Genomic DNA, 19,241 nt, shown 5'->3' on the forward strand with positions numbered 1-19,241 from the left:
ATATGTTTGAGAAACCAATAGGCTAATATAGCTAGAGTAGTTTTTCCATCTGTGGGTATGACACTGTAGGTGAATAGTTACCAGAACAAAAAAAAAAGCAAGAAAAAGAAAACATTAGAGTATGTCACACATATTTTAAGTATTTTATTTTGTTTTTTAAAGATTTTACTTATTTATTTATTTATGAGGAGCCTGTACACCCAGTGTGGAGCTCAATGTGGGGCCTGAATCCCTGACCTTGAGATCAAGACCTGCTGAGATCAAGAGTCAGTTGCTTAACCCACTGAGCCACCCCTTTTTAAATTATTTTTAAGTTATTTTTAAGTTATCTCTACATCCATTTGGGGTTCCAACCTATAACTCCGAGATTAAGAGTCGTGTGTTCCATCCACTGAACCAGCCAGGCACCCATTAACCATTTTATTTTGATTATATATTTAAATGTGTATACCTGGTTGTAAATGTATTATGTGAGTGATGGTAAAAAATTTTGAAAGCTACTAACTAGCACTATGGTAAATGCAGATGGATAGGAGGAGGAAGTTTTTATTTTGTTTTAAGATTTTATTTATTTGAGAGAGCGAGAGGGAACACAAGTAGGGGGAGTGTGAGCGGGAGAAGCAGGCTTCCTGCTGAGCAGGGAGCCGGCCGCTGGCTGCATCCCAGGACCCCTGGACCATGACCTGAGCCTGAGCTGAAGGCAGATGTTCTATGACTGAGACACCCAGGTGCCCCGGAAGGAGGTTTTTTAAAAAGAATTTTTATTTTGAATAATTTTAGATTTTTTTTTAAATATTTTATTTATTTATTTGACAGACAGAGATCACAAGCAGGCAGAGAGGCAGGAGGAAGCAGGCTCCCTGCTGAGCAGAGAGCCCGATGCGGGACTCGATCCCAGGACCCTGGGATCACGACCCGAGCCGAAGAGGCTTTAACCCACTGAGCCACCCAGGTTCCCTTGAATAATTTTAGATTTAGAGAAAGTTTGCAAAGATAGTTCAGAGTTAGATGTCCATCACCCAATTTCCTCTAATTTTAACATCTAATATAAAACTTACATGGTATATTTGTCAAAATTAAGAGAGTAACATCTGTACATTAGTATTAACTAAACTTCAGATTTTATTCAGATTTCACCAGTTTTCTCACTAATGCCCCTTTTCTATTCCTGGAGCCAATCCCAATACAACATTGCATGTAGGTTTTGTTTTCAATGCACTCTACTATACCTGCAAAGAGTACATATAACAAAGTATAGGTTCTGTTTAAAAAGGTGGCCTAGGGACGCCTCGGTGGCTCAGTTGGTTACGGCTGCCTTCAGCTCAGGTCGTGGTCCCAAGGCCCTGGGATCGAGTCCCGCATTAGGCTCCTTTCTTGGCAGGGAGCCTGCTTCTATCTCTCCCTCTGTCTGCCACTCTGCCAGCACTCTCTCTGTCAAACAAATAAGTAAAATCTTAATAAATAAATAAAGAAGTAAATAAATCTTTAAAAAATAATAAAATAAAAAATAAAAAGGTGGCCTAGTTTTCTAGTTTGGTTTTGGTATACTGGGCTAGTACCAGGCAAGTCTGCCACACAAATCTTCCCTAAAGCTTGTTGGAATTGTGGGAACTTAGTCCCAGATTTTCTTGCTCAGTAGACTCTTCACTTTCTGATTTGGAAGATTAGTTCAGTATTGGTGATAGTCATGCTGTTGAAAACTGGGCTCTGTGCTCCAGAGCTGAAATACAACACAAAGATAGTGTTTTGGGGTAAAGAGGAAAGAGAGTTTTATTACTTCCAGGCAAAAGAGGCTGCAGCAAGCTAATGCCTTCAAAACCGCAGACCCGCTCTGGGTAAAAGGCTGAGTGGTTTTAAGGAAAATACAGGGAGGGTCTGGGCGGTTTGGATAGGAATCTGTTAGTACTGCCAGTCCTATTGGTTATGTCTTCAAAGTGGTTTCATGATTAGCGCTGGCAATGGCCATCCGAGTCTCATTCCTAAGTATACTTTGAGGTAAGCAAGATGTCAACATTGACACAGAGTTCCTGGAACAAAGGATTCTACAGAAAAACAAGTGAAGGGAAAAGAGAAGCTTTAAGAATCAATAAGAGAGGGGGGAAATTGTTCAGTTTAAAGTCAGTCTTGGGGGCGCCTGGGTGGCTTGGTGGGTTGAGCCTCTGCCTTCCGCTGGGGTTGTGATCTCAGGGGCCTGGGATCCAGCCCCGCATCAGGCTCTCTGCTCAGCGGGGGGCCCGCATCGCCCTCTCTCTCTGCCTGCCTCTCTGCCTACTTGTGATCTCTTTCTCTCTATCAAACAGATAAATAAAATCTTAAAAAAAAAAAGTCAGTCTTGATGAAGCATTAGTGTGTCCATCTTAATTTCTATCCATCTTTACGTTTCTATACCGGCTTCAATCACGGTAACAGTTTAGGCAGGGGCAGTGGAATTTGGGAGGCTAGAACCAACGCAGCATGAGAATAATTTTTTCTATAATAAAATAATACTAAAGGGCAACCGTGAATGGGGTTAACGAGGACTGGCCAGTAAGGCTCCCTGGACTGAAATTTTTAAATGGGAAAAAAAAAAAACCCACAAAAAAACAGGTTGGGTTCTTCTGCCAGGGCATCATCAACAGTACCAGGTAATACTTCGTGGTTCATTTCATCCTCAAAGCAATCACGCGAGGAAAGCACTACTTCTTCCCCTTCTCAGAGGATCAGGGAAGAGAAGTAATTTGCACAAAGTCCCGCAGCGAGGGGCAGAGCCAGGCACTCTTAACCCACCCCACCCCACAGCGTCACTCCCCTTAGGCGGGGTTAGTGCGCAAATCTTCGCACTCACAGACTCAAAGTTCCTCTCGCCACAAACACCCGCAACTTCCGGGAGATTGTCCAGAACCTTAGCGCGCTTGCGCCGCCCCGCCCCCTTACGTATCCATTCCGCCCCTCCCCTTTTGGAACGCGGAGCTGCTGAGCGGGCTGGCGGCCATTTTGTGAAGCGGCGAAAGAGGTGGTGGCTGCAGTGGGCTCCGGGAAGCCGTTCGGGCTGGGGCTGTCGGCCGCGGGGCGGAGGCACTCGCGCGGGGGGTAACTCGGGTCTGGGTTCGGGTGCCGCGCAGCTCTCCCCGGTAAGACTCCTGCAGCCCGGAACGGGCGGGGCTGTGCGGGGCTCGAGCCGCCCCTTGGTGGCCCGGGGCGGGGCCTTCGGAGGCCTCCGAGCCCGCCGCAGCGAGCGCCCCACACAAAAGGGTCGCGGCTTGGCTGCGGGGGGGAGGGCCTGGGGAGCCGCTTGCGCCTTTGAAGCCTGAGAGGATGCAGGAAGGACGCAGGAGAGGATGAGCCTGCATACCGAAGTGGGGACGAGGCCATAGGGAGGACGCCCCCGTGGTCTGAGAGGGAGGAGGCCACAGTTGGGTGGCCCAGCGGCCTGCGAATTAACGGGGATTGCAGTAAAAGCACACCTACATCCCGAATGAGCGAGATTTTCTTTGCTTCCCAAAAGGGACAGGGATTCTAACTGCATCTCTGTGCCCAGTAGTGAGGAGATTAAACGTAGTGAGGACACTCCCTCCATCTGAGGTGGAAAAGAGGCTCCCGTGGCCTAACAGGAAAAGGGAACTAGAGTCTAGACACACCTGTGGGGAAGAAGCTGCAGTCGGTACACTCCTCTGAGTCTAGCAAGGGAATCTTAGCGCTGGTCGCCGTCGTGGCCTGAAGGTGGATGGGGTTGCAGGGAAATGCTCCCTAGGCTCAGCGTTGGGCGGGGCTTACCCTCGAGGGTGTCGGCGATTTGAGAAGCCGGCCTCTGTTGCGAGAAAGTGGGGGTGAGTACGCCTCCCAGACCTCTTAAGAATTGTCGTAAGATGCCAGGCCCTTGAACCCCAAGCAGGGTAGGGGCTGCAAAGAGCACCACCTTTACATATCTCTTGGGAGAGATCCTCCAGCACTAGAAGAGGAGCAGGCCCAATAGGAGGTGGAGGGGGGGTGCTTTCGATGAGTGAATTGAGTTTCTTTAGTAGAGGCTAGAGGTTTTAGCTGGCAGCCACGTGAAATAGGTGGGTGGGGCTTTGAGAATCTACAGGTTTGTGTCGGGGATGGACACCAGTGTAGGAGGTTTAGCTGCCAGGTTGTAAATGCATGGACTTCATGTGTGCCCGTAATGTGTACTTTATAGTGAAACATCTCAACGGCTTCGGTGAAGGTAACTTTGTGTTATTCAGCACAAAACATGCTGGGAGTTTTGTACCCTGACTTGCAGGCTCCGTAGGAGAGGTTTCTGGACTCTGAAACTCTCCTTGACTCCTGAATTTCCAGAGATTATTTAATGTAAATTGTGGCAGTTGTCAGGAACTGTTCTGTATTATTCAAGAAAAGTGTAATTGCAGCCAGTATAACCTGAGAAAAAAATGTAATTGCAACTGAGAGATTGTTGAAGGAGGAACTTGTAACTGGAGTATTCTTAGAGCTTCTTGCTTGAATGGTTTAAAATCGTGTAGTTTTTGTTAAATGCAGTATTAGTAAAATGAATTGCATTGGACTTTGTTACAAAGTTTATATTGTTAATGTATTTCAGAGCGTTTGCAGTTCAGAAATGTCCAAGTGTGGACATACGGACTGATTTTGTTTGTTTTGTTTTATAGAAATGTAATACAAGACTGGTTGTACTCATTTTTGAGCTTTGGTGGTTTTGGCCGGATAGTGGGAAGTAATTGTGTTCAGGCATTTTCCAAGAATATTAAAAAGTTGGGAAGAACTGTTACAGGTGGTTAAAATAACTTTATGGTAATTTTTTAAGAAAATGAAATGTTTGGCGTGTTTATATAAAGGTTGAGGATGTGCTCAGAATTATTTCTGGAAGATTTTTGACGAAACAGGGAATGCATTTTATATCATCTTTATAAGCTCAATTGAATATTTATTTTGTTTATGGAATGTAATGCATAATTTGTGTTTTTCTTAAGTTCATATCTGTTAGGTGAAAATGTGAAGCTTTAGAAACCATTTTGGTTGTTCCTTGGAACCTATTGTTATGTGCTAATATCAGCATACTTCTGGCTTCTTACACTTTCTTGTGACGTGCCAAATGTTTTGATGATTGCATATTGAGAGTTTGGGGGTTGTTGATACAATTTTTAGATGTGAAACTTGATTTTGTGGACCAGTGTGTTCCAGGTGCTGGAATCCAGTGACCATGTTCATAACGTTTTTATTCCATTTTGTAGAGAGTTACTCCATCTTTTGGTTTAGATGAATGTTTTCTTCTGCAGATATTGTAGAAAGAATTTCTAAATGTCAGTAATTGCACAAAAGATGCTTTTAGATACCTCTCCCTAAAATCTAGGGACTGTTCATTCTTATATCTCCTGTCCCTGCCACAAGTGCTTAATAAATGTTCATGGTATAAATGAATGTTGTTAAATGTTTAGAATTAAGCAGAAAAATAACCTCATCTGATTGGTAGTTTATCAGATTTTACTACCACCACTCATAAACCTTCTGGTTTGCAACGAGTTTATTTCATTAAGTTTCTGGCCACCTTTTAAGTTTTAAGAGCAACAGTGAGGGTGAATTTGGTTGGCTAGGTTAGAAGTGATACTGTTGCTTTTAAGTCAAGACAATGAACACATTTGTTGGCATTTGTGGGGAGGGCTTGAAAAATAACTTAATATTATAGTCTTTTGGGCAGGAGGAATATATATATCTTATTTAGCAATGTCTTTTGGCTTGCCACTTTTGAGAACTTTCTGGAGCTTAATGGGGAAGTGGAATAACGAGCTGTCTAAAGGATTCATGTCCCTCTGTGTCAGAAGCATTGTTTCATTAAGAATGATCCCAGAATCTGAAATGTGATTCATTTGGGGATGGGGACAAAATCATGTGGATGAAGCTGTGGTTTTTTTCCATAATGTGATTATGCGGCTTATAGCTTTGTGCCCATTATAATTGGTTCTCTGTTGCTCATCTCTGAGGGTGAACATTTGAGGGGTGCTGGTTTTGTGTTTTGAATCTAAAGAACTTAGCTCTGCTGTACCCTGGTTACTGTTGATTAAAGACTGATGACTAAACAAAGTTAAAATTCACTTTTTGATGTTTATCACCAGATGAAGAGTGAAACGGTTAAGTTCAACTGGTTTGTGCTTTGGCTTTCTGATAAAAGAGGATTGTTGTCGGACATTTTACTCTGAAATTCCAAGTGATTGAAATGACTAGTGAATAAGAATATATGTCGTGTCATAATAATATGTGAAATGTTCATAGCAGATATTTGTAATTTGTTCATGTATGTGGTATTTCTAAAGCTGAAGCAAAGCCACTATGTTAGGACTAATTCCTAACGAAGTGGAAAAGTATACTAGAGCAATCTTCTTGTTTTAGATCTTCTGATATATATCAGTGAATTCAATGGCAAATCAGGCCCATTTTCTCCTTTGTACCTTTATACTTTTTAAATAGGTAAAACGTGTGTTAGATGTTTTGTTGCATACAATTGGTTGTCTTATCCTTCTAACTAAAATTCACCAAGTCTTAGGTGGTTGGAGTGGAATTTTCATTTTGGGAACCTGAATTCTGTGGCTAGCTGACACTTAGAACACAGGAATGAGTAGTTCCTGGACAACAGTGGTGCCTCTATTAAATTATTGTGCTCTTTACAAAGGGGGGGGGGTGTTTGAGAACAAAAGTACTTCTTCAGTCTCAGTTTCTATTTACTTTGTACGTATGAAGGAAGAAGTGTAACACCAAGAGTTGTGAAGTTTTAGCTTCAAGCCTGAAGTTTCTGGGTACTTTTCTTTGGTATGGGTTGATGTGGGCCTTCCCCTTTGCTTAAATAGATAAGATTCATGAATTTACTTCTAGACTGATTTTTTTTTTTTTAAGATTTTATTTATTTGACAGGGAGAGATAGATCATAAGCAGGCAGAGAGGCAGGGGGGAGGGTTGCGGGGGCGGGGGGAGGAAGCAGGCGAGCGGAGAGCCAGATGAGGGGCTCGATCCCAGGATCCTGGGATGACGACCTGAGCGGAAGGCAGAGGCTTAACCCACCCAGGCGCCCATGGATTGATTTTTTTTACTTTAAATTGAACAACGTAAAATTTGAATGAGGCATTTGCCGAATTCAGCTGGAACTTAAACTTTTTCTTGTGACATGAGACTTCCTTCTTGTTACAGTAACTTCTGGGAACCCTTTAGAATTTTTTTTTTTTAAAGATTATTTATTTATTTATTTATTTGACAGGCAGAGATCACAAGTAGGCAGAGAGGCAGGCAGAGAGAGAGAGAGAGAGGGAGGGAAGCAGGCTCTCCGCTGAGCAGAGAGCCCGATGCGGACCTCGATCCCAGGACCTTGGGATCATGACCCGAGCGGAAGGCAGAGGCTTTAACCCACTGAGCCACCCAGGCGCCCCCCTTTAGAAATTTTTGATAGTAGGTGTAATGTTGTTTCCTTTGGGCATAACTAGCTGACTCTAAACTTGTTCCTATCCAGATGGCCATTTGGAGTCTTCTTGGGTGTGTAAGGGAAGAGGCTGGGGAACCTGTTTGTTTCCCTTCAGGGCACTTATCCTGGCCCCATACCAGACCCTTTGAATTGGAATCTCCAGTGGCGGATCATATGTTAATCTTAAATGCTTGACTAGAAAACTACTGTGGTTCTGTTGGTTATAGAGTCAAACTTGAATGTTTAGAAAATAATATTGCAGAATTCATGCTCTTCCTCATTGAGCATAGCCTTTACCTAAAAGCATGCTTTTTTTGTATTTCAAGTTTCCCTGTTAGATAAACTTCTAGGTGTGTCTTTTAAGGAGTTTTAAAACTCTTTAAACCTAATTAGAATTGATTTGTACAACATATAAAAAGTTAATACAATGCTTTGGGCTTTTGAAAGGCTTGTTTATGACATACATACGTAGCTTTTGTGGCAAAACAATCTTACTCTTCAGTAATTTGAGTAGCTGTCTAGAAGATGTTTAGCTTGTCCTTTAGAAAACATTTGGAGTAACACTAGAATTTTTTAATACATTTTACTTTTTGGTGATGAATATTAAGCTCACAGGTGATATCTCGAACTTGAAAGATAGTTTAAAAATGAGCATCGTTCTAAGTAGTGTTCTTTTGGTATCTTTATACTTAACAGTGACGATTTTCTTCTTTCTTTCTCTGAATTCAAAAATGATCTTTTGCATATAGTTGTCTAATTATTTGGTCTTATATATTGCTTGTGAATTGTTCACAACTTCACTGATTTGGGAGAAATTCCAGTAAGAGATAAGTGACTCATTTTTACTTTGGGAAGTCGTCTTAATATGCCATTTTTAGGGATTTTTTTTTTTTTACAAGTTTCTTGGAACAGTTTTGGTGTTAGAAGAAAAAGCACTTTTCCTTAAGATTTTGAACCCCAGTGGTTTTAAGTAGGAATTAATCATTACAGCCTGAACTGTCACTTCATTTATGTTTCTTGATGCTTGATGCTATTTTGGTACAAAGGAAAATATTTTGAAAGAGCAACTGCAAGAATTTCCATAAGTACCCTTGAATTGATGATTTTGTCATTTGTCTTGGAACTGTTTATGTGTGAACTTGTGCTTTTTCATCAAGTGTTTGGTGGGACCTGAGGAAATAGGTTGTAGTTGGACTTGTATTAAGGAATTTTCTGGACTGGCTTAATCATCAAGTGATAAAAGTAATTACCAGCTGTGAAGCTGAGGTTTATGACTGTTTTAATTTTTAATTGATTCATTCTTGGACTAATTTATGGCACATTCTTGATATATGTAAATATATAATGTTTTGAGAGATACCAAATTTGAAAGCAATACCAAGTAACGCATGTGTGGGATTTTGGTACACGTGTTTCTTTCTTTCTTTTTCTTTTTTTTTGATATGCATTCTAATGAAGTACTCTGGTGGTTTCAGACTCGCCTTCATAATGTACAGTTCAGTGTGGCCTGTGCGTGTTGTTTTGTGTTTCCTGCATTGATTTTTGCCTCCATTTATTCTCTATTGCAGTCTAAAAGTTGGTTTTAATTGGTTGCCCACAGGATTGACTTGGCCTCTACTTCTTGTTAAGAAAATACATCTCTTGTTTTATCAGGTAAGAGATTTTGAATAGGTTTGTTTTTATACAAAATAAAATGAGACAGCTTATTTAGTAACATGAAAATATGTGTAGTAACTGAATTGTGGGGGATTTTTTCTTTCTTTCTTTTATTAAAGTCTTTTCTGAGGGATGGGGATGGGGTGGACTGGGTGCCTTGAACAGTTGTTGCTTTCTTCGGGGTTCAGTTTTTTATGGATGCATTTCTTTTGCTGAATTGCTGATTATTAGGCAGTAGGCTGTTTTTTTTTTTTTCCTCCGTGTAGCATTCCAGGCTAATTGCAAATGTAGGTGCTTGTTATTGGTATGGTTTTTTAATATTCCTTAGAGGTAAATGTGTAGATAATGGGTCCTATGTTTTAGAGTACCTATTTTGACTTTAGATGGAATTAAGTGATTGGACTCTAACTCTCTTGTTAAATAACAAAGGTAGGCTCAAGATAGTTGAAATAACTTACCAGTCAAACAGGCGCTTCGAAGAATAGCAGATCTTACTTCATATTTTTTCAGAACCTAAAAACTGTTTTTCTCTTTAGATGGCTTTATGAATAATTCATGTGTTCTTTGGTTTAATTCTCAGTCCTTTTCTAACTGGTAATCTGGGCAGATTTTTCAATATCATGTTTTCATATGTACCTGTGCAGACTTTAACTAAAGCCCTTCTCTTAGTAGCAGATGGTTTTTGAAGAATTACTGTGTGTGTCACTTTAGCCCTGTGTTTAATTTTTGTGTTCTTGGGACTATATCAAATTCCCATTTTAGTGTCCCAGTGCAAACTAACATCTTTCTATCTCTCAAGTCGTTTTGGGTGCCTAGATTACTTACCCAAGATGTGATTAAGTGATTAAGCATTTTTTGAAGGTGAACAGGAATGCTGTCTTAATTTTGCATGTAGCCAATATGCTACAGACAGTAAGGAATGAGAATTTGATTTAATGTCTTGAAATCTTCTTGATGAGCTTCTCTATAGACTGCTAAATAGTAGTAAATACGAAGAAAAGAGTTTGTTGGTGTGATTTATTTTTTTAGTATTTATTTTTCTTGTTGACGCTTGCAAACCAAAAATGAAAAGCTTCCCTTCTCCCCCAAATTTCTAGTGTTTAATAATGGTCCCTCAAAGAGCATTTTCTGTTTGCCGGTCCATCTTTCTGAATTAAATTTGAAAGTGGCTTTTATTTTTGTGTATGTGTGTGAGAAAACTGTCGAAGCCAAACAACATATTTCTGTTTTGTGTACAGCAGTCATAATAGTTGAGATGTAATTACAGGATTGTTGTATCAAATTAATAGTCACACAATATTTGACATTGAAAAACTGCTTTCATGGAGTTATAGGATTCTTAGAGCTTTCAGCAGGAAACTTTGCTCTTTTCATGTTCCTGTTTGAGAATTGATAAAACCAAAGCTCAAATCATATAAATTTTCTAAAGTCACAGAACTAGTTTAATAGGTTTATATTTAAATATTGATTTATAAGATGGCTTGGAAAACACCCTGTGTTGTTGATCACATAAATTTCAAATTAATACTTTTTCCAGTCCCAAGAATTCATTTTATACCGCTTTACAAAGGGCTTCCCTTGAATTTGCTCTTGGAAGCCATAAGAACTGAAATATTGAAATTTTACTTAAATCTGGGAGAAACGTCTCCAAAAGAAAAAAAGTTCAGAATGGGACATTATTTAAGGACAGCAGTGAGCTCCCAGAAATTTCACAGGAGTTATGTTGAGTAGAGACTATAACAGTCACTGAATAAAAGTTCATACCCTAGTTCTTTTTAAAACAAAAGCAAAACGAGAAAATACCCTTTTTTCGTTATCATCCTTCTTTGGGGGAAAACAAGACTTTTGGGGGAGTGTGTGTGTGTGTGCGCGCATGTATGTGTATTATTGTTACTATTTTTATGGTGAGTTTGGAAATGAGTCTTTGGATATGAGTTTAAATTAAAACAGCTGTGGTGAATGGCACTGCAACCAGGTTCTACTTTTTGGAGTGATGAATATAGATAACTAAGATTTTGGCTATTTTATTCAGTATTTACTTCGGATTCTTTGTATGTGTTAACTTTGTAATAAATAATTCCATATATAGTTTTCCTTAATAAACAGAGCTGTAGTGCAGATTGAAGAGTTTTAGGTTGAAATATGGAATCCGTTTTTGTTTTTTTTTTTTGAGACTTGAGTCTACTTTATTGTTAAGTATTATTTGTAATTCATTAGTATTGCAGTTTTCTGTTTCTGTTTTCCTTCTGAGACTGAGTGTTATAAAATGACCCTGATAATTCTACAGAGTTGTCATTTTTATAAGGAAAATGCTAAGCCACTTTTAAATATTAACTTTGATACATCCTTTCCATGTTTTTCCCCTGCAGATTGTTCAACTTTGTGTCCTGATTTGACTTACACATTTCTTTTAAATCTTACTGAATAATTAGTGGTCTGAATGTTACTGGTGATTCTACTTCTTATGGTGGTTTTTTCCCTGAAACTTTGAGTCATGGCACTGAACTTCTAATTGTTCACCGAAGTAATGCGTTTGGAAGTTGAAATTGTCTAGGTTTTACATTGTAAATGGCCCATAATGTTCAGTTTTTAGAATATTCAAATAAAGAAAACAACCTACATTGCTTGTGATAGTTTGAGGGTATATTTGAGGGCCTAATATGGTAGCTGGTCATTTCTTTTAGTTAAAAACTTGGTGTGATAAACAGGAGTCTGACCTGGCCGTTGCCTTTTCTCATCTGCAGGTGTGTGTGGTTTCAGCGCAGCATGGCTGTGGTCATCCGTTTGCAAGGTCTCCCAATTGTGGCGGGGACCATGGACATTCGCCACTTCTTCTCTGGATTGACCATCCCTGATGGGGGCGTGCATATTGTAGGGGGTGAACTGGGTGAGGCTTTCATCGTTTTTGCCACTGATGAAGATGCAAGGCTTGGTATGATGCGCACAGGTGGTACAATTAAAGGGTCAAAAGTAACACTTTTGTTGAGTAGTAAAACGGAAATGCAGAATATGATTGAACTGAGTCGTAGGCGTTTTGAAACTGCCAACTTAGATATACCACCAGCAAATGCTAGTAGATCAGGACCGCCACCTAGCTCAGGAATGAGTGGCAGGGTAAACTTGCCTACAACAGTACCTAACTTTAATAATCCTTCACCCAGTGTAGTTACTGCCGCCACGTCTGTTCATGAAAGCAACAAAAATATACAGACATTTTCCACAGCCAGCATAGGATCGGCTCCTCCAAATATGGGGGCTTCTTTTGGGAGCCCAACGTTTAGTTCAACCATTCCGAGCACAGCGTCTCCAATGAACACAGTCCCACCACCACCAATTCCTCCAATCCCAGCGATGCCATCTTTGCCACCAATGCCGTCCATTCCCCCAATACCAGTTCCTCCTCCGGTACCTACATTGCCTCCAGTGCCTCCTGTGCCCCCAATTCCCCCAGTCCCTTCTGTGCCACCCATGACCCCACTGCCACCCATGTCTGGCATGCCACCCTTGAACCCGCCACCTGTGGCACCCCTGCCTGCTGGAATGAATGGCTCTGGAGCACCTATGAATCTGAACAATAACCTGAACCCTGTGTTTCTGGGTCCTCTGAATCCTGTTAACCCTATCCAGATGAACTCTCAAAGCAGTGTGAAACCACTTCCCATCAACCCCGATGATCTATATGTCAGTGTGCATGGAATGCCCTTTTCTGCAATGGAAAATGATGTCAGAGATTTTTTCCATGGGCTCCGTGTTGATGCAGTGCATTTGTTGAAAGATCATGTAGGTCGAAATAATGGGAATGGATTGGTTAAGTTTCTCTCCCCTCAAGATACATTTGAAGCTTTGAAACGAAACAGAATGCTGATGATTCAACGCTATGTGGAAGTTAGTCCTGCCACAGAGAGACAGTGGGTAGCTGCTGGAGGCCATATCACTTTTAAGCAAAGTATAGGACCTTCTGGACAAACCCATCCCCCTCCTCAGACACTTCCCAGGTCAAAATCGCCCAGTGGGCAGAAAAGGTCAAGGTCAAGATCACCACATGAGGCTGGTTTTTGTGTTTACTTGAAAGGGCTACCATTTGAAGCGGAAAACAAACATGTCATTGATTTTTTTAAAAAGTTGGATATTGTGGAAGATAGTATTTATATTGCTTATGGACCCAATGGGAAAGCAACTGGTGAAGGCTTCGTAGAATTCAGGAATGAGGCTGACTATAAGGCTGCTCTGTGTCGTCATAAACAATACATGGGCAATCGCTTTATTCAAGTTCATCCAATTACTAAGAAAGGTATGCTAGAAAAGATAGATATGATTCGTAAAAGACTGCAGAACTTCAGCTATGACCAGAGGGAAATGATGTTAAATCCGGAGGGGGATGTCAGCTCTGCCAAAGTCTGTGCTCACATAACAAATATTCCATTCAGCATTACCAAGATGGATGTTCTTCAGTTCCTAGAAGGAATCCCAGTGGATGAAAATGCTGTACATGTTCTTGTTGATAACAATGGGCAAGGTCTAGGACAGGCATTGGTTCAGTTTAAAAATGAAGATGATGCACGTAAGTCTGAACGCTTACACCGTAAAAAACTTAATGGGAGAGAAGCTTTTGTTCATGTAGTTACTCTAGAAGATATGAGAGAGATTGAAAAAAATCCCCCTGCCCAAGGAAAAAAAGGGTTAAAGATGCCTGTGCCAGGTAATCCTACAGTTCCAGGAATGCCCAGTGTGGGAATGCCCAGTGCGGGAATGCCCGGCGCGGGAATCCCCGGTGCGGGAATGCCTGGTGCGGGAATGCCCGGCGCAGGAATGCCCGGTGCAGGAGTGCCCGGCGCAGGCGTGCCCGGCGCAGGTGTGCCCGGCGCAGGAGTGCCCGGTGCAGGTGTGCCCGGTGCAGGAGTGCCCGGTGCAGGAGTGCCTGGTGCAGGAGTGCCTGGTGCAGGAATGCCTGGTGCAGGAGGTGAAGAGCATGCCTTCCTGACTGTAGGATCTAAGGAGGCCAACAATGGGCCTCCATTTAACTTTCCTGGTAATTTTGGTGGGTCCAATGCCTTTGGGCCACCACTCCCTCCTCCAGGATTAGGAGGAGCCTTTGGTGATGCTAGGCCTGGTATGCCTTCAGTTGGAAATAGTGGTTTGCCTGGTCTAGGACTGGATGTTCCAGGTTTTGGAGGTGGACCAAATAACTTAAGTGGGCCAGGATTTGGAGGAGGCCCTCAGAATTTTGGAAATGGCCCTGGTAGTTTAGGTGGCCCCCCAGGCTTTGGAAGTGGCCCTCCTGGTCTCGGAAGTGCCCCTGGGCATTTGAGTGGGCCACCAGCCTTTGGGCCTGGGCCTGGGCCTGGCCCTGGCCCGATTCACATTGGTGGTCCCCCTGGCTTTGGATCTAGTTCTGGAAAACCAGGACCAACAGTAATTAAAGTGCAGAATATGCCCTTCACTGTGTCTATTGATGAGATTTTAGATTTCTTTTATGGCTATCAAGTGATCCCAGGCTCAGTGTGTTTAAAATACAATGAAAAAGGTATGCCCACAGGCGAAGCCATGGTGGCCTTCGAATCTCGGGATGAAGCCACAGCTGCTGTCATTGACTTAAATGACAGACCTATAGGCTCAAGGAAAGTAAAACTTGTCTTAGGGTAGCTGTTCACATCAATTCTTTATAGGGTAGATCTTCATAGTGCTGTGATTAATGCATCCAGATTGTTTTCCTAGTATTTCCAGGTTAGAACCTGTGGATTGTTTCAATTGCATATAGATTGGTTTCTGTAACATAGAGCATTGGTTGACTGTTTACAGAAGACTCACTACCAGGATAAATATTGCTGTATGTTACAGTAAAGCTGTCTGGAGAGAATACAAAAATGATTTTGGCGTATCATTAGAGAAACCATTTGTAAAACACAAATGACCACATAAAGCTTATCAAGGAGTTTAGATTGGTTTTGTTTTATACCATATGGGATGAAGAAAATAGAAATGTCAATAGAGCTCATTAAGGGTGCTCTTGCCAGCTGCTGAAAAATAGAAGTTGGCTACTCTTGGAATTTGGTTTAAAGCTGGACAGATTTGCTTTGTTATAGGGTCAAAGCTTTGTCTAAAGTCCTCATTTTCTTTTAAAATTGAATAAAATCTCTGTATACAGATTCACTGTATGTACCTTTATTGCTTCTTGAGGGTTCTTGCTGTATAGACAGTCCTGCTTCTGAAGTTGCTGCTTTTTTTTGTTTGCCTAATTGACTCATTTGTAAATGAGCAGAACTGTTTTGTTGTTGTTGTTTTAATATAAAACTCCACACTTGGTTTGTGCTATAACCTTGAACTTTGATTTCTAATGTCACACTTAAAACTGTGTGAAATAAGAACTTCTGCCACAAAAATAAAATACAGAGTCCTCTACCTACCAGAGCCTTTTTGGTTTGACCGCCATGTTTTAGTTTAGTCAGTTTAAAAATTGTTCATGTTGTTTGGATGGCTTTGAAAACCAGAAACCACTTCCAATGATCATTGTTTAAAATGCCAGATTTGAAGTCCTGTCCATAATGGACTAATGTTCTGGCAGTTTCCTTCTGTCCCAAATTTGTGTGAAATTTTGGCCTGTAACTAAACAAAGAGGGTCCATTTATAAGAGTATTATATCTAGGTTTTTTTAAAAACTGAAGTTGAAATTGTTAGCTTTGTTAGCAGTAGTGTTAGAGAATAAAAGATTCATAAGCTGTTCCATAGATGTGCATTTAATCCTGTTACTTGGAGGCTTTTTGGTCTAGTTGTTTGATCAGGAGCCTGTTCATAAAAATTCTTCATACCGAGTACAAGTGCAGCTGCCAGAGGGGAGAGAATTGAGACTCTTTGCCCTTTCATACTCTTCTTTGGCATTCAGGACACTAAGGCAGGAGGACCACATGGGTTCTGGTTGGTAAGTGTCCTTGTCATAAAAACATTTGCCTTACAAGATCCTGCTCACTGCTACAAAAGGCTCTATTTATGGTTACTTTCCTTCTTAGTTAAAATGCTCTAAAGAAAGATGTGTCACATTATATTATAAACATACATGGAATAGGAGATTGGTGAGATATCATGAAAAACAAATTTTGTCTTTAACATGGGTCTGTCTTGGTTTGAAACATCCCCAACATTTCCTGCAAATCAATATACTTACAAAGGGGTCAGCCTTTTAAAAGAGTTATTTCCTATTAAAAAAAAAAAATAGTGCCTTTTTGGTGTTGCAAGTCAGTGGAACACTGAAATACAGCGTCTCGTGTAACTTATTAGAGTTAAGAGTGGCAGCAGTTTCATTTGCGTGATAAGATTTGGAAAGCCTTTTCATCACTACAATCTTAGAGGTTTGACAGTACAGGATTTTTTTGTTTAGGGAAAGGATTGTTTAGACTTTCAAAGAAGACATGGCTGTGTTGTGGGTCTTTTGACAATTCATGAATACATATTTGCTTTGACAGATCGCTAGATATTGCCTCCTCAACTAAAAAAAGCAATATGATGTTTATATATGCTGTTCAATTTAAGTTTTCTGTTAAGTAATCATTTCTCATTCCAAAGACCGAGTGCAGAAAACTTCAGCGCTGCTTGGGAGTCTTATTTCAACTGCAGATTATTTTCCCCATTGGAGAGCTGACTGTTTTCATTTTAGAAAAATGGGTTGTTTGAAGATGAAAGCCTTTTATCTTTTTTCACAGTTTATTTTGGTTATATGTTCGTACAATCTTATTAAATATTTCATATACTTTATTGCAACTACTTTGTTATTTCGACATCTTAGATAAATGCTGAAAAGGAAAACTTGATTTCATTGTTCATCAAATTAAATAAATTAAGAAAATAGTGGTTTGTGTAGAATTTGGAGAGAACTATGTTCTATATTTGGTTGAGTCACAACAGTGCTTCTCGTTGTGAAATGTAATTAAATGCTTTGCCCTCTGGAACTTGATATTTGTGTATCTGAGACTTATTAATATAGTGCTAACTGCTAAGCGTACTGTTCATCTTGTTCTGGGCACTGGAGTTTGAGTTTTAAAAAAATTCTTGAAAATATGTTCTGTGCAATCACTCATACCTCTCTTCCTGCAAATTTTCTCAGAAGAACTAGGTTTGGGGTGAAATGAATTTATTTTCTCATTTGCTTTGTATGGTATGAAGGATTTGTAAAGCTTTGCTCAAAGTTGTGTGCATTTGTAAACACTATCATGATATTTTCAATTTTATGTGTAAATCTTGTCTTTGGTGACTGACATGAATGGAAGAGAATCTTTTCCATTAGGTTTAATTCCTCCCACCCCCTTGCCAGGGCATTTTTGTTTTTTTTTTAGTTTAAAGGATTAGAGATACTACAAAATGTATTTTATAAATAAGCAAATTTGTAAACTTTTTCTGAACTTAAGTTAAACATTTAGTCCACAAGCAAAATTTGGAGGTGTATTTTGTGTTTAATACTGTAGTTTGGATGTACAATTAATTATTAGTGGCTTAAAAAAAAATGCAACACTGTTGAGTGAAACGTAGTTCCTAGCTTTGTGCTCCAAGTTGTCAAAGCATCAACCATGAAAATTTCATTAGGGAAATTTTTATTCAGAATTTCAGAGAATTAATGTCTAGTGTAATTAGGTCAGTCTTAACCCACTGGATGAAAATCTAGGGGTGTGTATGGACATAAACAAACATACCTTGGATAAAATAAGGATCCATGAAAGCCTTAATCAAACTCAAAGTCCTTTTTATTGGATTCTGTCATTGTGTACAGGTGTGGGTCAAATGTTTAAAAATAAATCCACTCATCAGTTTCAAGAATACTTAAAAATGAGTAAAGAAGCCGTAAAGTTACTGCTAGTTAAATCTGTAAAGAATGTCTAGCAGTGATCACTTTTAAAACTTATTTCCCACTCTTGCAAAATTAACCACATTTAGTTTTACTGGCAGTTCTGTAGTAGTCCAAGCAGTTAGAAACCAAACACAATAAAATGATTCATTGCCAATATGGCCACAACATTGCCAGCAAATACTGCCTTGGCATCGTTCAGCAGAGGTTTTTGTTTATAAAGGTGAAGTCTTGAATACTGTTCAATAAACTTGTCACAAAATAAAAGAGGCTGATGCTTTTAATGCTTTACACAAGAGTACTCTACTGAGCCATACCATCAGGTTTTTGTTGTTGTCTTTGTTATTTTTTTTAAACTCCTACAAATATTTTGTGCCTTTGGAAAGGTGGATTTGGTGATCTGGGAGGTAACCATTGTTGCTTATCCTTGTCTGCTAATGCTGAAGTGTGGAAAGAAGATAACCTGGAACGGCAGGGAGGAAACTTGATTCTAGGTCAAATCTGTGGTATCCACCTTTTCAGACTTTTATGTTGTATGGTTTGCTAGCAAGCCACTTCGTTTTGTGGACTCAGAAAGAAACAGAAACCAGGTGCTCCTTTTTACAGAGGTGTCTGAAAGGGGGCTGTGATTGTCTTCTTAAAAACTGATTACTTTAAGAAATGGGAAAAGAAATCTTCAGAATACATTGTCAATTGCACATATTTCTAACTAGAGGTTTCTCTTTTTTGTTTACTTATTCTTGCATTAGTATGTGAGGTATTTTGAGGTGGGGAAGGGGGAGAGGAATCAAAAATATTGGTGCTTTCTGACATTGATGCTCTGGTTTTGTCCCTTCCACATTTGTTCAGCTGCTAAAAGACAAAAATTAGCAAATGAGAAGTTTCCATAAACTCCGGAGTCCTTTAAAAGAAAAAATTTTGGATTGGAGTTGCAGAGAAATTAGTGTGCTATTCCTTTTAACCAAGGCTCTTGAAAAATAATATAACTTTTACCTTTATCACGAAAGAGTTTTTAGCCTGTTTTTGAGTTTCAATACCCAGGTTGTTTTAGAGGGGTTTAGACTTAAACATATTTAATTCTAGGTGGTTGCTGAACTGTTCTAAAATTATGAAGGTTTGACTAAGTATTTGAAAAATCACAGAGTGGAATCAGCTGCCTACGGATATCCAGAATGGTCTTTACCATCTTAAAAGGATAGACTGATGCTAATATGTTTTGTTTTCTTGCTCAGGAGAAAACTCACTTTAATTCATTGTTGTCTGCTTTCCAGTGTTTTACAGCAGAAAATGGTTTATCAGTTATGTGCATCGCCACCATTCTCCTTATCCCTCCCCCAA

At 40.0% G+C, this 19,241-nt stretch overlaps 2 protein-coding genes across 9 annotated transcripts in view; both read left to right on the plus strand.

Moving 5' to 3' along the window:
• The first annotated feature begins 2,938 nt into the window (after positions 1 to 2,938).
• The window catches only part of CPNE1 (copine 1), a 35,156-nt gene continuing 18,853 nt past the window's right edge, over positions 2,939 to 19,241 (plus strand). The window contains exons 1-2 of one of the 8 annotated variants that reach the window (XM_080814534.1): positions 2,944 to 2,992; positions 8,986 to 9,070. Coding sequence is in view for 1 of the 8 variants with exons in the window: in XM_080814527.1 (XP_080670653.1) it covers positions 13,620 to 13,634 (15 nt within the window). In the remaining 7 variants the exon portion in view is untranslated. Of the gene's footprint in view, positions 3,111 to 8,985; positions 9,071 to 11,817; positions 11,961 to 12,973; positions 13,635 to 19,241 lie in introns of those variants that run through there. The other 7 variants (XM_080814529.1, XM_080814533.1, XM_080814531.1 and 4 more) reach the window with 7 other exon arrangements.
• Positions 11,840 to 18,155, plus strand: RBM12 (RNA binding motif protein 12; the record flags this gene model as incomplete). Its single annotated transcript, XM_080814525.1, has 1 exon — positions 11,840 to 18,155. The coding sequence occupies one exon, from the start codon at positions 11,840 to 11,842 to the stop codon at positions 14,714 to 14,716; it is 2,877 nt and encodes a 958-aa protein (XP_080670651.1). The 3' UTR covers positions 14,717 to 18,155.

This window comes from Martes martes, assembly GCF_963455335.1.
Source record: "Martes martes genome assembly, chromosome: 9".
NCBI classification, from domain to species: Eukaryota; Metazoa; Chordata; class Mammalia; order Carnivora; family Mustelidae; genus Martes; species Martes martes.